Raw genomic sequence first — 20,238 nt, 5'->3', positions numbered from 1 at the left:
TTCTACTTACTGCATTACCAAAAATAATTTTCTTCTGCTTTTTTACTCCAGATACCTTTGAAGAGTCTATGCAGCTAAGGACCATTGGCTAGACTCTGTTTTACTTTTTGAATCACCAGCATTGCTATTCTTGATTTCTAGCTTTCATTTCTGAAATAAAAGCAATTAAAAACTCTTGAAGCACATAAAAGTGCAGATACTTGCCTAGTGGGAATTTCCCAGGGATCTAACCTACAAAATCCCATTAGAGTCTCCCTTCATATTTATGGATTTTGGGACGTCTGTCCCAAACCCCTTGAAGAGTCATTCATAGTCAAGCTTGCACTGCAGCCACTGGTCGCTAATGATTAACCGTCTCAAAGAGCCAGTTGCGATAGCAGCACTTCTGATCATTGAGCTCCGCTGGTTGAAGCGACACATGGGAAGGAAAGATCCCAGCTCAGAGCTTGGATCCTAAGCTAAACTGTTTGCCTGTGTTGTTTGAACAGAATCTAATGTGGAAATCACTGGCACGCAGAAAGTGTGACGTACACGACAGCATTTTTACAGGGGTTTTCAAAGCAAAGTTGCATGCTGAACACATGCGCGTCAAGTGCAAATATTTGAAGTTCTGAAACCTTCACTGTGTGGCTGAAGGGGAGGGAAGGGAAGGGAGGGATGCAACACAGCAGCCTTGGAGAAATTAAATTTGTGTGGTTTTTTATCACTCTCAGGCACCTGTTACATGTGAAATTCTAAAAGCAGAGTTATGTATTTTTGCCTTTCTCCTGTGGATTAAATGTTTTTTTGCTGTTTAAAAGAAAGCATTTTTTAAACACTTCCATGTTTTGCAGAACAGCTGAAGTAATACAGAGGATACAGAAAAATAATGATCTGTCTACCAAACGTTCATGACTAATCCATTATTTTATGTTTAAAGTAACAATAAAAAAAGACTTGGAGAGTAGCATGTTGCTTTGTAACTGTGTTAACTCTGCTTTGAATATAAATTTCCAAAAGCTGAACAAGACCTTCATGAAGAAGCAGCCTCATAATGATAACAATGTATCCGTGAGCCAGTGGTAAATAAGAAATGTCATCTCTAACGTAGCTAATTTTTCTCTTCCCTAGGTGTGTATATGTTTTAGTAACATCCCTTTTTATTTTTTCTAGGCACCAGTAACGGATGTGCAGTTTGGCCCTATGAGACTTCATCAAGATCAGCTTCAGGTAATACATTTCACAGTTTAAACTGAAGTCTTAATTTCTAAAACAACACAGAAGTTAACTTAAAAAAATTGTGACTTAAATTTTTTGTAAAAAAGAGATCTTCATAGAACATTTTTGTTAAGTGATACATGTGCACTGAACAGATTTTATCACAGCATTCTAGGTGGTATCCTGTCCTAAAAATCCTGCCTAAGGCTGTCCTCCAAACATCTCTCAACTGATAAAAATAGAGCTATCTACTGCTCTTTCTGCTATCAGTTAGCTTGTAATCAATTTAATGTGTGCCATCCATGTTTTGTACCATACAGGTAGTCATTTTTTAATCAGAATCCCATATGATACCAAGGCAAATGTCCTGTCAAAGTCTATTACATCAGTGTTATTGGGATGAATTAATGCCAGTCAACAATGAATAAAAAAAGTATACTTTGCCAAGTTCACAATAACTTTTGTGATGATATTCAAAATTGGTGATAATAGCTCCTTTATCTCTTTATTAATAAAGGCCTTATGCCAGCTGTCCCCTTATTTTGTCTGGGATAGGTGTCAGGTTTGAATACACATAACTGCCTTGAACAGCCTCTGAAAGCTCTCCTGTATCCCAAGCAATACTGAACCCTTAGTCCAAGATGTTTCTGAGTCACTAATTCCCCTCTTGAGTGAAACTCTTGGGTGAAAGTTATCTGGTCCTGCTGATTTGAAAATGTCTGTCTTGAGGAACTGCAATTCAACATCCTCCTGAACTATTGTCAGAATAGACAGTATTACCATCAAACATTGTGTCTTAAGATAGCCTCATCCAACTTTTCTCCAAATATAAACTGGAAATATTTCTTGAATATTTCTGCCTCTTTTATCATTATTAATGATGATACTGCTTTTTTCTAGTCATGGGCTGCTCTAAAATTCTACTGATTAAGCCTCAGCTGGCAGGCCTGAGGGAAGTAGTAGTTAGGTAACATCACATTTGTGCCAAAGTTGATCATCCAGCTCAGATCTGCTGACTGTTCTCCTGTGCTATTGCTGAAAACCATTCTTCCACTCCTAAGAGTGTTATAAATTAACTTCACTAAATATAGCCCAAACTATGACATGTTTTTGCAAACAGTTTAGCAGGTTGCTATAAAAGGAATCTGAACTAAATGAGTACAAAGTCCTTCATTCTTACAGAAATATGCACTACATGGAAACGTTAAGATTTACTGGTAGACATTCCACCAACCTGGTCCAAAGTGTAACCAGCACTGACATTCCTAAAATTACCCAGAAGATAAACGGCCGTGGGATGTGGTGTGAGTTACACATGCTCTGCATTATTGTCTGACCAAAATATATATCTAAGTGTGGTATGATTAAATTACTGAAAGTTTGGTGTCCTGAGACAATATGCCAAATGCTGATTTAATTATCCGTCTTTCCCAAAAGGCTGCATATACTGACTCATCCACAAAAACAGCATTAACATAGATCTATATTCTGCCATTCTGTGTATTCTTTCAGGCAAAAGAAATTTTCTTCCATAAAATATTACCCTGATCCAAAGCATGACCACATCAGTGGAAGTCTTCCCTGGCAGACTTTACGTTTATCCTTACTTCCGTAGCACGTTCTATCCTAAAATTTGAAACGTGTTTCAGAAAGAATTGGGACTTATCATATTTTTGTGCATATGTAGGCATTGTGCTGATTTTAAAAAGACTCAGAGAGATTTATGTTGCTAGCAATTACAGAGCAAGTTATAGCAGAGCAAATACTGGGTCGCAGATCTCCTGACTTCCAGGTCTGTATTTTAACAATAGCAATCACCTTCTGTGATATAAATCCCATGGCAAGCTTTGCATAGGAGTCACATGGGGACATGCTCCATATACAGAGAGACTGATTGTGTTTTCATTCTTGCATGAGTTCATCTTGTCCAGCCTGTCTTCTCCCCCAGAAGCCTCAGGGAATGGGCTTTTTGTGGCATTTGGGGGAACCAGGATGAGATGAAAAGGAAGGGACACTTTTCATTGTGCCATTGAAGCACCATTAAATATTAATTCGCATGAGGTTAACCATGCTTTGGTGAGTAATGCAGGGTGCTTTGCTGGAACAGGATCCTGGCGGGAGGAATAAAAGCCAAATAAAAGGGTTGTGTGGTAGACAATTTCAATGAAGAAACATAGACTTACTGTTATTTTTTACACACTGTCTGAAATGTAGACATCTAGTCTTAACTGATTGCCTGAGCGCTCTCAGTAGCTAATGAAGAGAGATCTACTTCCCGAAGTTGTTCATCCCCTTTGGGTATAAATGGCTCAGGCAGAATATTTTATCCACTTGAAACACCTCTGTATAGAGACAATTATAAAAAGCAATAGTCTGTAGAAAGCAAGTCTGTTAAAAACTGTGAGTTAAACCTTGGAAGTGGTTTTCACAAAAATGTTAAGAACAGGCAAAATCATAGAATCTGCTATATAAATAAAACTTGTTTGTAATGATTCACTTTCTGCCTTGAACCAGGTACTTTTAGTGTTTGCCAAAGAAGATAACCAGAGTAACGGGTTCTGTTGGGCATGTGAGAAAGCTGGATTTCGGTGTAATATCGCCAGGACACCTGAATCTGCACTAGAATGTTTTCTGGATAAACACCATGAAATAATCATTATTGACCATAGACATTCCAGATACTTTGATGCAGAAGCATTATGCAGGTAAGCACCATTTCAGTGTAATTAATAAGCATAATTATATAGTTAACACATCATGAAAGGTCTGTTGCTTTTATATGACCCTTTCTATAAAATCTATCAAATGCTGATATTTTTTGGACAAACGTCCACTGGCAGCATCAATTAATGTCATCTCAGTGCTTTACCTCTGATGGCTGCAACATTTTTGTTTGGGTGCTAGGATGTTTGAGGCTGTATCTAGGGTGCTGTTGAACCACAGCATACAAATTTGTTGCCATAATTTTTTTTCAAATACCTGGTTCCATGTTTACACATCTAATTAACTGCAAAGATCACACGTGCCCCCAAGCAATTTCATGAATACGTTCCCTTCATTAGCCATTTGCATTCTGAAATTTTAGACATGTCACTTGCTGTTGAATAACTCTGGATTCAACTAGGCAATGTTTTGTGTGCATGCTTCCGTATCTACAACATTCGGAAATCTGCTATGAAGAGCAAAGTTGCAAACTGACTCCAAAAATACCTCCAGAATTGCTGTAAAGTATGAAAAAGGGGGAAAGGATTTTTCTTTTTGTGTCTCTCCACAGAGAGTTGACAGGGAGCGGAGCCTTGTTTCCATGCCTTTCCAAGTGAAATACCCCTTGGGAATGTGTCTAGACTAAATAGCAGGCTGTGGGGTGGGGGCGGCGGGGGCGGATTATGTGCTGTGGGTGACTGGTGGGTTCAGGGCACTGGGACAAAGGCTTTTCTCCTTGTTAAAATAAAGGAATAAGATAAGATCTTTGTCAGGCAAGGACTAGATAGCAGTGTTCCCCTTGTTACATTTTTACCACAGTGTCCCAGAATGAAGTAAAATGCTTGTTAACTGAGTGAGGCCAAGTCCTTCAAATGAGTCCGTTGCCGCTCATGCAGTATCAGTACAAGCTTCGTGCCATTGCAGAGGGGGGAATTTTTGCTATTCCCCCACTGAGCGTAATTGAGGTTTAGATTAATATTCGCCCTCTCTGTCCTTTTTTTCCATTAAGTCTCAGACATTGCTAAATTCATTCTCCTCTCTTAGTGATCCAGCGGGCTTGGGATTTGATTTTTGTTTTGTATTAAAATAAAGTATTTAAAAAAGATTTTTTAAAAAAAGATATGGTATGAAGATTCTGTAAAGTCATGTTTGCTGAAATGTGAACTTAAAAAAATGCTAAATGATCTTGCTTTTTATTTAAAGGTCTATCAGAACAACTAAACCATCAGAAAATACAGTCATTATTGGTGTGGTTCGAAGGTAAGTATTCATATCTTTATTTGCACATGTGATCAACAAAATGCAAATCATATCACTGTAAAAGCAAATACTACATTAGAAATTTTATATTAGACCGTCTTACTGTGCTGGTGATAATATGTTTATACCATACAGATTTTCAACCTCCTTGGCCACAGGACAGGGACAGGATTTTTGATTTCTTTTTTTTACCAAATAAGTCACACTGCTTTTTTTTCTTTTTTCCTACTCATCACTAGAGGTTTTAAGAGCATGATTCAAACAACCTCCACAACACCACGTTCTGTCCTGTGGAACTACCTCATAGATTTATATTTTGGTATTCATGGAAATAACTCTTTGAACCTTTCTGGGTTTGTCTTTCGATCTGATTCATCTGAGCACAAACAGATCTGTTGATTTACAAAAGAATATAGTACAATTTGATCAGTATTAAGTAGCATCTGACCTTAGAGGTTTTAAAAATAAAGTAAAATAGACTGTATTACGACATGTCAGTAGAGCAGTGCGTATGTTTTTCTTCTTCTTCCTCCCACTGAAAACGTAACCTTTACATCATAAAATAATACAAAAGTAATAAAAATACATTAAAGTTAATTTGAAATGAAATAAAATAATTCAAAATAATTTCCTCAAAGGACAGTTTTCAAAATTTCTGTTTCTCAGAAAACATTTATTTTGAATACCAATTCTGAGGTGTTAAAATTTCCCATTAAAAATCCTGTTTCCCACCACCATCTGTAGCATACTGAAGACCCTAATTAAACATTTCAAGAAATTCCATTGTGAATATAATCTTTACTGTTTTTATGTCAGCAAGTCTTATGACTATGGTAACAGTTACTTCCACAGCCAGAATTGCCTCTCATCAAAGTAATACAAAAGACAAGAGGACCACAGTAGCTATTTTAAGATGGCTAACATGTATTAGCTAGTTTACCTTAAAACCATAATGGACATTTATTGTGTTATTAGGTAAATTAGGTGAGGTCAAGTATGGAAAGAACAGGTGGGAGGTTAGACTGCTGATTGCATCAAGTTCCCAAGTGCTCCGCACAGGCATTTTCCAGTTCCCATTCGGGATTTCACAGAGAGAGAGCTTTCACACATTTCCCTTCTGGCTGCAAGAAGCATGTTTGTGGAAAAGCTGAACATTCAGGCAATAGCATATGGAGGTTCTTCTCTGTGGGGATTATCTTCCTTCGTTTCCTGCTGTTCAGTTTGTTGGGGCTTTTTTTCCCCCTACGGTATCCTCTGTGTCCTCTGTACTTCTAGGAGGCAGCATTACCAGATAGTTGGCATGAGGAACGGGGTACTTTTCTGACAGCTGCCCTTGTCTCTCTGCTTGATCTTGGGCAAACCTTGTGCTTGACTAGGCATTGGTCTCTTAATGCGTGAGAAACAATTGCCTGGAAAACAAAAACAAGAGGTGTCGTAAGATTTGAAAATTAAATTGTAAATAAAAGCTATTGTGCCATCTGCTAAACTTGACCAGTTTCCATCTGCTTATTTACAGAAATTTAATATAACAACCTTGCTTCCAGGTTCCATCCGTACATTCACATATGTTGGATTGTCTTTTAACAGTTAGAATAGCCAAGTTTGTCAAAATGATTCAGGTGCCTTGTTTTAGAGAATGTCATCACGAAGTGGCATAGTAGAAAGCACTGGGTAGTCAACACTAGAAAATCCATCCTCATTCAGGCATCTTGAGTTGCCCACCTAAGATCTGGTACACTCAGATAACAAGTCACTTCTTAAAACTTTGATCGTGTAGACTTTGAAGTGCATCTTTAACTAGGGACAACATAAACAAGAAAGAATCCAGTATAGAAAATGAAAGAATAGTCCAGCAGTCTAGCTAATTAATTTGTTTTCTTCAAACATTACTTTTTTGTGATGCAAGAAGCTGATTACTTGCAAAGAGAAAAATATTGACTTAATCTATGCAAAAATGTAAGTTTTTAAAAATCACAAAAAATATATTTTATATCCATAGTAGAAATATTATGTGGTGTATTTCTTTGCTCTGATCCTGAAAGGATCTAGCCATATGAGCCTTTAGTATGCATCCTGGGTACAGGCATGTCAGTGACTTGTGAAATTGAGTCTGAACTGATTATAAAATAACTTTATCATCCGTCTTTAAAAGGCATGGTGATCGCGAAGAGTCATCAATATTGCCCCTGATCTCTGCTGGCTTCACAAGGGTATGTATGTTTTGTAATCCACTAGATTGCTCTGATATTCCAGAAGTGTCAGGCAAGAAACTCAGAAGTTTGGTTGTCAGTGATCATTTGTGTCAGTAATCGAATCCGTTTATCCTCTTGTTTATGCTGCTCATTGTTACCTATTTCCCAATTTTCTACACCAGTAGAAAGAGTAACGCTGACTAAGAAGGTGGAGATTCTCAGCAATATAAGAAATGGTATTCAGACATTTCTACATTATACGTTTATTTCAAAAGAAGTATATGATGCATTAAGTCTCTGCTTTAAAAAGAGATAGGAGACAGTAGCAAGATTGAATAGTTAGGGTAGCAGAGCCAAAGAGTAGCTTGCAATGAACAACAGAATGTGCTGTGGGAAATCTCTTCTATCAAATGCAATTCACATCTGTAAACAGGCTTCAGACATTGTCAAGTGCTGTTATCTATTGTTTGGAGTCACCTGCAAAGTGTTACATTGAGTCTGTTCCTTGGCAACTATTCCAATTAAGCAGGAAAGGTGCTTTATTAGTGCGTCAGTTAAGTGGGTTCCTCATGCATTAAGCTGACAACAGAAAAAAAATGTGCATGATTTACAGTGCGAGTCAGAGTGTTTTGGTGCACACTCACCAGATTGTTTGCTATCCCATCACAGTCTGTTTGTACCCATTTGCTTATTTGTAGTAAGGTCCTCATACAGGAAATGCTAAAGCCTGAAAATAACTGTACTTATATGTAAAGAGTCATTTCAGTGGGCACATAACTAAATAATTCAGAATCTATGTCAAGTTACTTAAGAGCCTTGGAGATGGGATGAATGACAAAGCATAGACAATTCTATTTAGCAGTCTTGATGTGACAGCTTACCTTTGATAGTCACCCCCCTCCAAACTGCCAATGTCCTTGGCAGTGTAGCATGAACAAAGATTTAACATGCGGGCTGATTCCTAGTAAAAATTAGATGTTTCAAAAAAATGTCTGAGAAAATATTGAAGTCAGTGCTGCTGAGCTTCTTATACAAGGCCCAGAATGAATAACCGGGTCCCATGGCAAATATATTTGTCAGGAAGCTTTGCCTTCTTCCATCTGTACAGCTCGGAGTACTAGCAATAATCTCAGATTTGATGACTTGAGACAAATATAACTTTTAATTGTTATTTTAAATAAGTAACATGAAAGCATGTAACTTCATTCAAAGTAGTATTATATCTTGATCACGCTGACAGTTGCACAGACTCAACAGATTAGTTGTACCTCATTGCTATGCCTTCTTTTACGTCAGTTTTTCAAAATGCAGTATCTTGAAGACTTTTACTAGTCCCAGCAAATAACCTTCTCAAACTGCTTACATTACAACATGTTCATTTTTGGCATATCTACTACTTTTTGGTTATCTAACAAGCAAAAGAAAACAGCCTCATACCCCTGTGTACAGAAATGTGCGTTAATGAAATATCTCTAACCTTTTATTTGCAGAGATATGTAGAAAATTCTAACATAATGGCCTGTTACAATGAGTTGATTCAGCTGGAATTTGGAGAGGTGCGGGCACAATTCAAACTGAGGTAATTTTACCAAAAACATCAACAACAAAAATGCCAATTCAGCCACATGCTTAAAATAATATTTATTTTACTGTACACTAGTTAATTATAAAATCTCAGTTAGCTAAAGAAATATATTAAATGTTAAAATACATCTGTATTCAGAATGGAGTTACAATAACTTGTTATCATATACAGTAAGAATTATGTGGATTAAATCTGATCAGATGTCTTTTTTTTTTTTTTTGTCTACAGGGCTTGTAATTCATTATTTACAGCATTAGAGAAGAGTCAAGAAGCCATTGAGATCACAAGTGAAGACCATGTAATACAGGTTTGTTCCAGTTATTTTTATAAGTAGAGAAAATTGCTCTGCGGGCTGACTGTATTTTATTTCATCCACAATTACACTTACTCTTTCTTATGGTACAAGAATTGAACCTAACCTAATGGTTCTAAAGAGATTGGAATGAATTTAGGTGCAGAGTAGAATTTCCTCCATTTAAAATATCTTGCATAAACCAAGTCAAATTTAAAGGAGAACGTTTTCTCTGAAACAACAAGAATTTACCCCCTTGTTTTTAATTTTTGTAATTATTCTTTTATAACACGAATGAATGCAGCCATTGGCTTGCATGCATTCTTTTCCAAAAATAGTATATGCTCATTTGATGCTCTTGAGAACTAAATCAAATTGGTGCTTTATTTAAATAAAGGTAGAACACAGTTTTTGCATTAATCTAATACTGTTTGATTCATCACGATTCTTGGGCCAACTGTTTTTGCATGTCATCCTCTTTTAAAAATTTCTTTAAAAAGGAAGAATAAACTGTGTTTACATTTTCAGTCCTGAAAAACATCATCTTTATTAGGGAGCTAGTTCCATCCCTAGCTGCAAAGACTGAGAGGAGTGACTTTATCTTGACAGTGGCAATTTCATTGAAGGTTGTGCCTTCTACATCCCTTTTTAAAAAATAACGTAACTTGTCCTGAAGTTGTTTGAAACTATATTTTTTCAGATCAAATTTTGCCCCTCCACAGGTAGCTCCAGAACAGAACCAAGGTGTGGAAGAGTCTTAGAGCTCTGGCAGGCAGGGCTTTCTTCCTTCATAGGGTAGAGGGGAAACTTTAGGAGCGGAGAGCATCCAGTGGCACCCTTTTCATTTCTGTCACATTGAAACATTACAAGTTGAGGCATTCAGATGTTATTATGGGACCCCTGTCTGTAACTCAGCTAGTGAGAGGGTCATTAAGGTGTAGGATATAGGGACCAGCCTTCAGCTTTGTTGGCCAAGAGACACAGAATTGCAGTGAAATGCAACATTCCACTTCTTCCAGTCTGTTTGGCTGAGCTTTGCCTGAACAGGGAAATGGTGGTGATTGGCCCTTATGTGCAGGAAGGCAAAGAATTTATCAATGGTTAAGGCTAATATTCCTATGGAATCCCCCCATCTAAATTGTGATTATTAGGAACACAGAGGTAAGTTTGAGGTTTGTAGGTCTGAGAAGTGAAAGAGCTCATTTCTCAGGAGTTTATGTTGTCTGTCATAACTCTGTGGGTATGTAATACTCAGCTCTTTCCATAATTTCCCTCTCTTTGCTCACATTCACAGACTTGCTGCAGGACTACTACCTCCTAGCATGGACATTTCTGTTTTGCTTCACAAAGAAAAATCACTTAGGCATCTCTTTTAGGAGCAATACATACAGAGATTTAGCTCAGATTGGGAAACAGATCTCTAGGTTTATCAGATAGGAATTCTGTTGTACTTGAAGTATTCTGTTGAATGTTTTTTATTTTTATTTCACAGTACGTCAATCCAGCTTTTGAAACGGTGATGGGCTATCAAATAGGTGAATTAATAGGAAAGGAATTAACAGAAGTGCCTATAAATGAAAAAAAAGCTGATTTCCTAGATACTATTAATTCCTGCATAAAGATAGGAAAGGTGAGTAATAGTATTCTCTCACTTATAATTTGCTACCTTTAAAAGTTATTGTTGTCCAAGGATGGCACATGACACAACTTCTGGCTTCACAGGTGTGTAGCATGTGCATCTTTCTTACGCAAACGAGAAGAGGAAGTCGAAAATGCTTGTTTCTAAGGGTTCCTTCCTCTTCAGTTGCTTGGAAAAACTGTGTGTTTCATGAAAATAAGTGTTTCTTTATCACATACGCTGTGTGTAGCAAAAGGTGTGGGAATATTAAGGAAAAATGGGAAAACACGATATATCCAATGAGATGCAAATGAGAAACAAATCACATTGAAATATTTCAGCATGAAATGTGGAAGCTGATTTGCAAGTTCAGAATGTAAAAGCACCAGAAGAGACATTTGCAACATCACTTGAGTGTGATAGGCAGCGTCCGCTGCCAGCATCTTTTACTTTCTAATGGCATGGGAGCTCTCTAATTGATTTCCATTAGAAACGTTTGTTGCACCAAGAAAGTGCATGAGAAGGTGCAGCTGGCTTCAAGGGAGATCATTACAGAGGCACCACCGCTTGCCTGGTAGCTCTGTGATGTTCCTTTGGAAGTGCTGTTGTGGCACCAGTGTGAGGTTGCATCTAGGAGCTTTCATTTGCATCTTGACAACAAAGTGTAAATGCTTCTGATGTGACCAAACGTATGTGTCATCGTACCCCTATAGGAAGACAGATCGTGGAGGTAGCACAAAGAGATTTGGGAATTGGTGTGTTTGCAGATGCGTCAGACCTGTGCTCAGACCTGAGTCAGGATGGCTAATTGGGTCATACTGACTGTCTGCTGGGAAGCACCATGTTATTGACACAGTGCAGGGAGATGCTCAGATGAATCATGGCGCTCGGCGTATCCAGGCAGTGATGCAAAAGCAGCGATGCAAAGTTGTGATGAGTCATGCTGTGTAAAATCAAGGTACTCACACAAGTGAGTATTATTTGATAAGCTGCTCTCCGTCTGGGTGCAGATTGTGTGTGCATTTCAACATGAATGTGTCAAGCGCTTGCACGTGTATTGGCCTTTTGGAAGAGATCCAAGCCATGTACAAGAACTTGGGTTATGATGCTTCACACTTCTGTTGCCTGACTGAAAGTTTATTTCCGTAAATGTGTATAATACAAAGCTGATGTTATGATGGAGTATTTAAGTTATAATTCAAATACATTACACATGTCAGACTTTGAAACCACAACATCAATTCTCAAGATATGAAGTGATCAAATATTTAGTATTTTAGTGTGCTGATAAAAATGTCTTTAATAACAAAAAAGTGTTTTAGTCTATGAATGATAGAAATTAACCCTAATCCATCACTTCCCTTGCACCATATTTTACTCCTGGCTCTAGGACTTCCAACTGTGAAGGCTAATGAAGTATTACTTCTTAAAACCTGTCTGTCTGGAACAGCTTGAACTGTTTTAAGTGGATAGTTCTATTTGCATGTGGTTTTTTTATTTCCCATTGGAACATTTTATAGTATGCAATCTGTGTAGCCTCATATTTACATATTAATAGAAAAATGAATTACAAATGAAATTCTTACAAGGAAGTATTTGCAGGTCCGGTTTTATTGTGTGGAGTAACCTTTGAAATACCCCAGCCCTTTGAAGGTGCTTTGGTTTGAGATGATTTGTGTCAAGATGTTACAGCATTTTCTGAGGTGCCTAACTTGAGTCTGGATGATTCTGACTTGGTCTGTGTGTTGTTTTCACACTTGTGATTTCTTGATGTCCTGAATGTAAAAGACTGCCTCCCATTAGAAATCATCTATGTATTGGTTACAGTAGGTTATAACATACCAAAAAAGCCAGTTGTCTTCTATGATATTCTCCTCTGATTTTGGCTTTTCTGGTTTGAACGAACATGACAAATAACAAAAATAATGGAAAGCAGGATTTTCTGATTTTTAATAAAACTGATCTTTGGAAAGTCTGCATCTATTCTTGAAGTGGATTTTTTAGGAAGATGAACTCTTGCAGTATTTCCCTTCTTGTGCTGACAAACATGCAAACAAGAGTTGACAGACATTATACACCAAAATTACTAATTGTGTGGTGCATAGTGATTCTTGGCTCAGAATGTTCTTTCTTTTGGCAAAAGAAAAATCTCTGGAAGTTCACTTTTTGTTACGATAGCTGGCTAAAATTTGCAAGAAGCCAGAATTACTGAAAGGCATTTTCACCAATCCGTACGTGAGGAGTTAAGAAACAGGTTGTACTTTCTTCATGCATTTGTTTCATGATTCAAATCACATCCATTAAGATGAACTATGCCATTGTGTTTCTCTCTGGCTCGAGTTCTTGCTGCCTCTGATCTCTGCAGCTTGACACAAAGCTCTTCATCACAGTTTCACTTCTTCTAAAGTGAGACAGATAGCTATCGATAAATCAGACAAGACACATGATTCCTTTCACTCCTTGGGAACTATTTGTGAGATAGATATCTTTATAGAGGGAGTGGGAGAGTGATCAAGCTCTGTGATAAAGGTCTGTGGCAATTCCTTCCTAGACTCAAAGTTACTTTCTGTGAGATGGTTTTCCTGACATTTTCTATTTATTTTCATTTGTTCTGTTTTCTGCAAGTAGCTTGCTGAACTTTGCTGTCTTGTGCAAGACACCCCAAATTTAAAAGGAAGGTTGAACTGGGGTGTTACTTACTGTGCACGAATGAATCATTTCAGTGGGTAGATGCACACCACGGCCTGCTGAATGAAGCCTTAAGCCTCAATGTTAATTTTGAGGATGCTGTATAAAGGCTGGAAGGGGTTTTTTGCTGTCTGTCTATGGTTCTTAGTCTGCATTTGATCCTAGCACACCAGGTCATGCAGAAGTGCCTGAGCACTATATTTGTGTGGCTGTAATGTAGTCATAAAAATGAGCTTGACTGAAGACATGTCTTGAGAGGTAGCTCGTCTCTGTTGGATTTCTAACAGAGGCTCTGTGAGAGAGCATATGGTGTTCTTAAAATATGTATAAGTAATGTCCCTGTGAGAACTTTATATACCAGCAGGAGTTTGGCTTGGACCTCCTCTTTTGCAGAATTCTGCTGACCTTCTTCCTCACATATTTCCTGCCACAGTTTCACGGGTTTTAGAAATTCACAAGTTGAAAAATCCCTCTGTTGACTATGAAGAACACCCTAGTGAATAACTCCAGCCTGTCTTGAACAGGATGCACCTTCAGTGCTGGAATTATCCAGTCGCTGCCTTATGACTTCATCCCCGTGTGCATATTCTGGGTTTATTACCTGGGTGTAGAGATCGATTGCTCATCTCTGCCTCATCCTGGTTGTCAGGAAACTATTGATATGCATACTTTTAATTATGAGACCATTGAATTTTTTGTTGTTTGCTTTGTCCTCATTTATATTCCTCATGCAGCTCACAGGAGAAGATGCTATGTCTGTTTCTGAATTTGTTATGCACAGTTCTTTCCTCTGACAGATCCTTGGAAAAGCCTTTCAGATTTTTTTCTGCACAGCCTGTCACCATGCAGCTCTCTGTGGGCTGCAGTCTTTATTTGCTGTCTCCATTAGAATAAATGCAAAACTGTTCTCTCTGTACCTGTGCTTGTGCCTGGCTGACTGTGAGATCTGTCAGTCTAACACAGATATATCTGTATCATGTGCCTCGTGAAGTTATTTTTACATATGTTTAAAAAATCTGATCCAAAGTTTGTCAAACTCAACTGAAAGACAACAATTTACTTGGTTAAACTTTGCATTAAGTGTATATGCAATATGGAATCAATTAATTATTAATCATTTGGTACTTATTAGAGGACCAGATCAAAATCTGCAGCCATTTAAAAAACACACCAACAACTATTCTAGGGATAGAGATCTGGGTAGGCAAGACTGTAACTCTTGTCAGCAGTCAGGTTGCAGAGACTGGCTCAGCTGGAAGGTCGCTGGCTTCTGCGCTGCTGCCGGAAACGAAAGGAGACCTAGGTAGGGTTCCCAGACGTGCTTTTCCTGAGTACGCCTCAATATCCCCGTAGAGAGGCAGCTCCTGACCGCACACCGCACACAAGGGGAGACGTGGGGAGGCCAGTCAGCGTTAAGGCATTTCTGGCTGTGGGACGTGGACTGTGGCGTGCAAGGCCGGCTGGGGTAAATGGTGAGAGGAGCAGTGAGGTGGGGAGGGGATTCGGAGGGAGCAAGAGCTAAGGAGGGGAAGAGTTTGCTGCAGCCACACCTCGGCAGCTCTGCTTGTGCCGGCCTGGCGGCTGCAGGCCCTGCTGCGGGCCACTGGCGTTGGACGGGGTGTTAGACCATGATAGTGCCTTCTGGCTTCAAAATCTCTGAATAACAGCAGTTACTGTTTTAACTATTTCGTTTAAAAGCGTGGCTTGAACAAGGCGGAAGAGCCATCTTCTGAGGCTCACTGAAAGAAAAAACAAGGCTTTGGAATAATTTGTGTTCTGCACTAGAAATGTCTCGTTCCCAGAGAAAAAAGTTACTTCTTGCTGAAAAATGAGAAATTCCTTCCCATCCTGCCTTTTTTCCCCTTCCATTTGTGAATTTTATCAAAATACAATGATGTTGGTAGTGAAAATCTGATACTGTAAAAATCTTCTACTCATACATGGTCCTCAGGCCCATGTCCCTAAGGATGATGAACCCTGTTAGAGGGGAGGGCAGCCAGCGGGAGGCAGAATCCAGTGGCTGTTTTGGGAGGCTCTGCCTTGCTTAAAAAATGCCAGGATGGATCCCTGTCGTGACTTGAGACCAAACTGCCAGTGTGGCGAGTAAATGGGCTCGGATACCAGAGCACTTTCAGTCGCAGAAGTATTTCATGCTAAGGAATGCCATGGCTTCCCAGCAAGGCGGGAGATGGTGCGGGCCGGAGCGGAGCTGGGCAGGTCCCTGTCACGGTTTCTCACACGACCTCCCTGTCCCGGGGAAGGCAGTGCAGTCAGGGAAGGCAGGCTGGCCAGCATGGTGGTCCCAGCCGTGTGGTGCACATCCTGGACCAGGCCACGGGATCGCTCTCCCCGCTGTGCAAGCCTGCCGGCACTCCCGGAGCCTCTCCACAGCCCTTGCCCCAGGTGGGAGCTGGTCCCGGCTCTTGCTCTTTCACTGGGTCTCTTGCCACGTCCCCCAGCACCCCTGGTCCTGCCAGGCAGAGGACAGGGAGTGAATACCCAGTTCGGATGGGCTCATGTTCCCGTGGCGCCTGAGGCTTGGCTGTCACTGTCGGGGCGCTCTCAGCCTGCCCCTCTGGGCAGTTCCCCGAGCATCGGCAGCAGCACAACAGTTAACCCTAGTTAACTAGTCCCCTAGTTATAAGGGCGCAATTTGAGGGTAAGCACAGTTTAACCAGTCCCAACCCTTTCCCGAACTACCACAATCCCTCCTTTCCACGCTGGACCATCAGCCCGCCTGGTGGAGATGACCCCACCATACTCGGGGCTCTCTGAAGCACGTGGCGTGCACAGCTTCAGGCTCGGGAACACTGCTGGTGCAACTGCAAAGGTCCAGCGCCAGTGTCCTTTCATTTGTTGGTAGGTTTGTTAGAACTGGAAGGATAACTACTCTGTGTAAGAACAACAACGTATTTCTCAAATTTTCTGCTACTGTTTATAGGATTATTTGGAATTTGAATTATTGGGTTTTATAAATAAAATGCCAGGTTAGCAGGAAGACATTTCTGAAGAAGTCTGTAGTGATCTCTAATTGGATTAAGGTAACACCTGAGCCAACATCACCTTCACTGCATTGCTTCTTTTTGTCATACGTTCCTCTGACATGTTCCTTGTCTTTGAGACCCTTAAGAGTGAACCTTAGATTTTGTGTTGTAAGGCACTGTTCAATGAAAAAACATATGAAGCTGCAGTTTCTATTTCTTTTTATCTGACCTTTCCAAGGGTGCCAAATGAAGAAGAATGTATAGAAAACCATGTTGGGTTTGTTGATTGCATTTTGAACTTCTTTTCCCTTGAATTTCTTTTGCAGGAATGGCAAGGAATGTACTATGCGAAAAAGAAAAATGGAGATAGCATACAGCAAAATGTGAAGATAATACCTGTCATCGGACAGGGAGGGTAAGTATGAAAGCTAAAGCTGTGATTTACGTTTGATTCAAGGCTCAGTTTGGTTCAACTTCAACTGCTTTCAGCAGTCATTGGATTATCCTGCTACTGAGTATAAAGAAAACTTATGCAAAGGGAGACTCAGACCTCTGGATTTAATTCCTTGGGGCAAATTCAACTTTACATGCTGTTTGCAGGGAATTCTGCTAATCCTCTCCAAAAAGGAAGCCAGATGTGCTCACTTGTGACTATTATTCTTCTAATACACTGAAGTGCAAGTGCCTCCCCCTCTCTTTCTGTCCCTTGTGTAGGGCACCATCATATCAACCCACGTCCTGCTCCACTGTTCCCCTGTAATGCTGACCTACTCAAGGCTGTTGTAAAGTGTCTTTCTGTGATGAGGTTACTATGTGCTTTCATCCTCATCAAAATTCATCTGCAAAGATCTCCCCCTATTCAAGCATGTCTTGATTTTTGTGTAGCTTTCACTTGGTCCCTGAACAGAGCATTTAGAGCCCACTGGTATACGTTAGTTATGGGTAGATTTATAATAAGGCCTCCCATACAACGTTAGGAAAGAAAGTGGATCAGATTGCATGCAGTTACAGTTTCAAAGCCCTCTAAGGCAACACGTGCATTAATTAAAAGAACTACACATTATCTTCCAGAATTCCCTCTACAATGTATGTTCCTTGGCTGAGACATTCATTTAGAAAGGTGTGTCTTGTCATGAAGGAAAGGCTGAATGCAGCTTCTTCATGCTGTTATGTACTTTAAAAAGAGGGAATCAGTTTTTAATTAGCAGAAGCGTGGTGTTTTAAGTTGATTTAATCCCCTGGAAGTAACTCATGTTCTCTACTCTCCATTAGTAGAGTGAAAACATCTTTTCAGCTTAAGATGCCAAACCAGTAAGAGCAATATGTATTATGTACATTGTTGCTTGGGGAGAAATCTAAGCCCATTTGAAGCTGGCTTAGAAAGTTTTCTGGTAATCAAGACTGCAGTTTGCAGTCTAACTGCTCTATCCCTAAATCCTATAGAAGGTTTGGGCTGTTGAATTTGCACTGTTGCATATTTCTCAGTTATATCATACCTGAAATATCCTATAGTAGCCCTGAAGAAGCGGGGGGGGGGGGGGGGGGGGGAAGGGGATGGGGAGAAAGAGGAAGGAACAGTCTTTGCAAAAAAACCACTTCCATTCTGTATTCCCCATCCTGTGCAGCAGAACTGTGGTTTTTTCCATTCCCTATCGAGTATTCCTGCCAGAACAGGGTTTGTCCTATATTGATTTGTTGTTACTCCCCATTTTGTATATCAGCACTGAATCAGAGCTGGGATTTGGATGGGAATTAACACATTGTTTTTTGCCTACAGAAAGATTAGACACTATGTGTCAATTAGTAGACTGTGCAATGACAACAATAAGGTAAGTGAAAATGGTGATATGCTTCCTTTAGTTTGAGCCCTAAATATTACAAAATAATGGGAAAATTCTGACTAACTGAATTTCTCATACTGATTTGTAGGCAGAAAAAACATGTGAACGTGTTCAGGCTGAATCTCAGACAGGTATGACACATCTCTTTTGTCATAAGAAGTGGAGGACGTGCCTGCGGAAAGATGAAGCCAGTTGCTAGTGGTCTGGCTGAAAACCACTGGTTGCACAAGACAATCCGAAAATAATATTTAGTTAGCAATAAACTAGGAATCCAGTTCAGAAGTCAGCAAAATAGATGCAAGCTCTCTGTCCCTGCATGATTTGTTTTAGAAGTGACACAAAGCAACCCAATCTTGAAAATGCAGTGTTAGGGCCCCAAGTTTGTATTGTGCTGGGTTCAGTGTCACATTTCAGTTGTAGGTGCTGGATCCCTGTGACAAAATTAGAAATATTAAGGACACCATCTATTAAGAATGTTGTCAAGGCTGGTCTATAGCTAGTGGCAGGTATGTTTGCACTGCTTTTAACTGTATTGTGGGATATTTGCCTGTGGGAGGAAATGAGGATGCCCAACCCTACTGTTCATCCTTATCCCACATATCAACTCTGCAGCTGAGACATCTTTGCCATCCATGCAGCAGGTACTTGTTAACTGTAGTCTTGGTAGTGCAGTTTATACCTGCCGGAGCCTAAAGGGGATCCAGAATACATTGCCTAGTTTGCTGGTGTGCAGTGTACTCTGGGCCACCGATTCTCTGTGGCAGTTGTTCCTCAAGTGAACTCAGGTGTGTTGTACAAGTTGTATCCACAACTACAATTGCACTGTGTTGAGAGAGGAGCTTTTCCCTCCACACTGTTAATTCCCCTCTGCAAAGCCACTTAGGTTTGCTTTGCCAGAGATTATGTTCGGGTTCGTGGCAGCATCAGTGGGCAAGAATTTCAGAAGGAGCTTTCACTGGCTCTTATCTGCTGAAGTGCTGTGGTGAATGTCACTCAGTTGCTATCAGCCTTTCTCTGACTTTCCATTCCTTTAACATACATATTAGGCAGAGGTTATGTCATTGTACAATATCATTGTCTCCCCAGATATTCAGACTTGCAGACACAAAGACAGGAGGAAAGGATCACTAGATGTCAGATCCACAACCTCACGAGGGAGTGATGGTATGTTAAATAAGTAGATTTTTTTGATTTCTATATGTATACATTTTTATGTACATATATACATATCACATGCACACATGCTGATATAATTTCAAGTCACCAGTCCATGAATGACTTTACATTTGTGGAACAACCCCATTTTATTCTCATGAACTTTGAATCCCTTTTTGAAACAGTGAAGAATGAAAGGGTTCATTTACCATCCTGCATGGGTAATTTCATGAGATTCAACAGAGATACTTTCCAAGTACAAATGGCAGGCTTTAATCCTAACAAAATATTACATTCTTTACCTCTTTTCTCAATAAAAATCTGAAGTTAATTTTCTTACCCTGTTGTTTTCTTTTCACTGTGTTGTATTGTGCTTGATTATATCATCCCAAACTTGATAGATGAGTCACATATTGGAAACTTTTGCCAATACTTACATGGTTTTGTTAAAGCATACATCAGTACCATCTAGGCAGCAGGCACTGGTGAAACATGGAAGTAGGTCTGTAGCAGTGAGAATACAATCATGCCCAAATATGACAAAAATAGCATTGATTCTTTTTCTTAAGAGATGCTCAGCACAAAGAGTAACAGAAATGTGTCTGAATTTTATAGGTAACACAACATAACTGTTCAGAAAAATCCCATTTTGGCCTTTTCTGTATGGAAACTAAATTGCTAACTGATATAAAATGTTGTTCGTTTTTCAATTTCCAATGAATA

General features: G+C 39.5%; 1 protein-coding gene across 2 annotated transcripts in view; it reads left to right on the top strand.

Moving 5' to 3' along the window:
* The window catches only part of PDE8A (phosphodiesterase 8A), a 136,273-nt gene that overhangs the window by 95,175 nt on the left and 20,860 nt on the right, over positions 1–20,238 (top strand). For both annotated transcript variants that reach the window (XM_067305929.1, XM_067305930.1), the window contains exons 2-12: positions 1,153–1,209; positions 3,712–3,902; positions 5,104–5,160; positions 7,313–7,370; positions 8,843–8,931; positions 9,166–9,244; positions 10,722–10,859; positions 16,846–16,934; positions 18,297–18,348; positions 18,449–18,491; positions 19,447–19,524. In XM_067305929.1, the coding sequence (XP_067162030.1) occupies positions 1,153–1,209; positions 3,712–3,902; positions 5,104–5,160; positions 7,313–7,370; positions 8,843–8,931; positions 9,166–9,244; positions 10,722–10,859; positions 16,846–16,934; positions 18,297–18,348; positions 18,449–18,491; positions 19,447–19,524 (931 nt within the window). The remainder of the gene's footprint in view (positions 1–1,152; positions 1,210–3,711; positions 3,903–5,103; positions 5,161–7,312; positions 7,371–8,842; positions 8,932–9,165; positions 9,245–10,721; positions 10,860–16,845; positions 16,935–18,296; positions 18,349–18,448; positions 18,492–19,446; positions 19,525–20,238) is intronic.

Source organism: Apteryx mantelli, chromosome 15, assembly GCF_036417845.1.
Source record: "Apteryx mantelli isolate bAptMan1 chromosome 15, bAptMan1.hap1, whole genome shotgun sequence".
NCBI lineage: Eukaryota > Metazoa > Chordata > Aves > Apterygiformes > Apterygidae > Apteryx > Apteryx mantelli.
This window is presented reverse-complemented; position numbering and strand designations above follow the sequence as displayed.